Source organism: Lagopus leucura, unplaced genomic scaffold (assembly GCF_019238085.1).
Source record: "Lagopus leucura isolate 7727_CA_CO unplaced genomic scaffold, USGS_WTPT01 31893-0_obj-0_obj, whole genome shotgun sequence".
Taxonomy (NCBI): Eukaryota; Metazoa; Chordata; class Aves; order Galliformes; family Phasianidae; genus Lagopus; species Lagopus leucura.
In genome coordinates this window covers 1-3,028 of record NW_024965000.1, presented here as the reverse complement: position 1 = coordinate 3,028, position 3,028 = coordinate 1, and the positions used below count along the sequence as shown (strand labels likewise).

General features: G+C 60.5%; 1 protein-coding gene across 1 annotated transcript in view; it reads right to left on the bottom strand.

Moving 5' to 3' along the window:
• Nucleotides 1-781, bottom strand: part of OTUB1 (OTU deubiquitinase, ubiquitin aldehyde binding 1) — a 4,614-nt gene extending 3,833 nt beyond the window's left edge. Inside the window, exon 1 of the mRNA XM_042892355.1 lies at nucleotides 727-781. Within this exon, the coding sequence (XP_042748289.1) occupies nucleotides 727-781 (55 nt within the window). The remainder of the gene's footprint in view (nucleotides 1-726) is intronic.
• Nucleotides 782-3,028: the final 2,247 nt, after the last annotated feature.

Genomic DNA, 3,028 nt, shown 5'->3' with positions numbered 1-3,028 from the left:
GGGGGGTGTTGGTGTCCTATGGGGGGGGTTGGGGGACTGTGAAGGGGGTGCATCAGAGTGCAACGATGGGTTTTGGGGGGCCGCCGGGAGATTGATGGGGGTCTGCGGGGGATACTGGAGTGCTGTGGGAGGTGCTGGGGGGATGTAGGGGGTCTGAGGGGGATATTGGGGTGCCATGGGGAGTACTGGAGGGATCTTAGGGGAGGCTGAGGTCTGTGGGGTATCAGTGGGGGGCATGAGGTGCTACTGAGACCCTATAGGGAACAATGGCGAGTTTATGGGGTGCTATAGGGGCCTCAAGAGGCTCTCTGGGGGGCTGCGGTGGTTTCATATGGGGCTCTACAGGGTATCTATAGGGCTCTACGTGGGGCTTTGGGGTCTCTAAGGGGTTCCATAGGAAGCTCAGGGGCCTCTATAGGCATTACAGGATCTCCATAAGGGCCCATGTAGGGCTACAGAGTCGCTATACGGGGCCCCATAGGGATTCCGCTGGGCTCGATACGGGGCGATGAGATCTCTACGCGGCTCTACGGTGTCTCTAAGCGGCCATAGGTTCTCTGCAGCTCCCTACGGAGCTCGGAGGGTCCCTGCGGGGTTCTGGACCGTGGGGCCCACCGGGCGGATCCGACCGCACAGCGCAGGGCCGGGCCCGGGAGTCCCACGGCGGAGCTGTGGAGCTCCAGACCGCCGCGGGATTAAGGGCCGAGCTCGGGGCCGCGCCGTTACCGTCCGCATCGGGGCCGAGCGGCTCCGGCTGCTGCTGAGGGACCTCCGCCGCCATCTTCCGCCGCTGCCCCGCCCCGCGCTGCTCTTCCGGGGCACCGGCGACAGAGAAGAAGCACTTCCGGGGCAACGGCCGCCCCGCCGGAAGTGAGCCCTGGGAGCTGGAACCCGCCCCTAGCAACAGCGGGGATGGGAAGCCCCGCCCATAGCAACCAATCCAGCCCCTGGCAACGGACACGCCCCCTAGCAACAGGGAGAGTCCTTAGAGACGGGCTGGGATCCTGGCAACGGGAAACGCCCCTAGCAACAGGAAACGCCCCTAGCAACCAGCCCGGCCCATAGCAACAGGAAACGCCCCCAGCAACGCGAAACGTCCCATAGCAACGGGGAAAGTCCCTAGCGACGGGACACGCCCCCTAGCAACCAATCTGACCAATGACCGCCCCTAGCAACGGGGGACGGCCCCCATCAACCGCCAAAGATGCCCCAATCTGCAGCGTGACGTCACAGCGCGACGTCACATAATGGCGTCAACCCCCCTCAACAACACACACACGGAAAAATTGGAGGAGGATGCGGCCTAAGAGGCCTTTATTGGGGAGGGGGCGCCCGTAGGCTCCAGGTTCGTGGAGAAGAGGTCCTTGGCGGCGTTGGTCCCAGAGCGACGGGTGAGGACTCACTCCCGCTTCTTGTAGTCCTCGAGATTCGCCAGGACCCACGCGGCGGGGCCCAGGCAGGTGACAAACATGGCGAGCAGGCCCACGACGGTCTCCTGCGGGCACAGCGGCAGTCAGAACCCTCTCTCCAAGGTCACCCCCCTCCCCGAGCCGCCCCCGGAGCTCACCGCAGTCCCCACGGGGTGCTGGGGCGGCCCCGAGATGATCCCGCGCGGGGCCGGACCGGGCCGGACGGCGGAGCGGAGCAGGGACCGGGCGAAGTGTCCGACGAGCGGCATGGCAGCAACGACCTGAGCAAGGCGGAAGTCCAGCCGCACTTCCGGCGGAAGGGGGGAGGTGGGAAAAGGGAAAGATCTTGTGCTGCTATTGGTTGATAGGAACCGCTCTCCCAAAGCGCTCATTGGGGCAGAGCCCTGTGGGCCACGCCCCCTCAGCGCAAGCCAAGGCCCCTCCTGCCCGGAGGGCCGAGCGCCGCAGTGCATGCCGGGAGGTTTCTTTCATTGCTAGGAACCACGCGCGCGGGGGATGCCGGGAAACGTAGTCCGATAGCACAAACTCTACAGGTTTTATTTGTAACGTACAAACCGGAGCGGCCAAAACGGAGAAAAACGGGCAAAAATCCTTGTTTAAATCCCCAAAGTGAGAGCCCCACCACAAGCCATGTGGGTGGAGGGGTGCTAAGGTTCACCCTATGACGGTGAATACAACCTGAAGGCCCCCAGAACACGGAGGTGACAAACAGGGGAGTGCAGCCAGGCCGGCTGAGCCAGTTTTGGGTGCAGATAGAGATACAGGGTTCGGGTGCAGGGGCTCAGTGGCAGCAGGTGCCGCAGTGCCCAGCAGCAGGGAGTTGGTGACCGTCGCCGAATTTCGTCCTCCGGCTCAGGACCTCATAGGAGCAGTCGTCCCCACAGCAGCCTGAGACGCTGGGCGAGGAATCATCGATGTCAAACCTGGAGGAGAAGGTCCAGGAGGTCAGCAGAGGTTCTGCATCACCCTCCTGGGCAGCTGCGGCCTTCAAGGTACAGGGGGGGGGAAAGGGGGGGGGGGGGGGGGGGGAGTTGTGGTTGAGGGAGTGAAGCGCTCGCGCGAGGAGAAATCAGAGGGGCAAAAAGAAAAACACCAAATGGGGTTAAAACCCGAGGCCACGGGGTGAAAAAAGGGCTCAGAGAGCCCTAGAGGGGGTTAAAAAGTAGCTGGAAGGGGGAAAAAGGGGCTTGAAAAGGAAAACAAAAACCATCTCCGTAACGTCAAAACACAAAGAGGCTTTAAAAGGCTTCGAAGGAAGAAAAAAGGAATAAAGAAAACCTGAAGCCTGCAGAAAAGATGCTTCTTTCTGCTGGAAAAGAATAAGCGGAAGTAAAATGGGTCCCAAAAATGGTCCTGGAAGAAGCCGGAAGGGATGGAAAGCCTCACACAAAGGTTGAACCCAACCCCAGTTATGGGCCAAAGCACCTCAGCAGAGGGGGGCAGAAAGCGCCAACAAAAGCAGTCAAATCTTACACTGAAAACGGCCTTGAGAACAACAAAATACCCCAAAAGAGCAAAGAGTTCAGAAACCTCATTAAAAAAGGGGCAAGAAACCAAAAAAGGCCAAAAAACAAACAAAAAAAACACCCCAAAAAAAA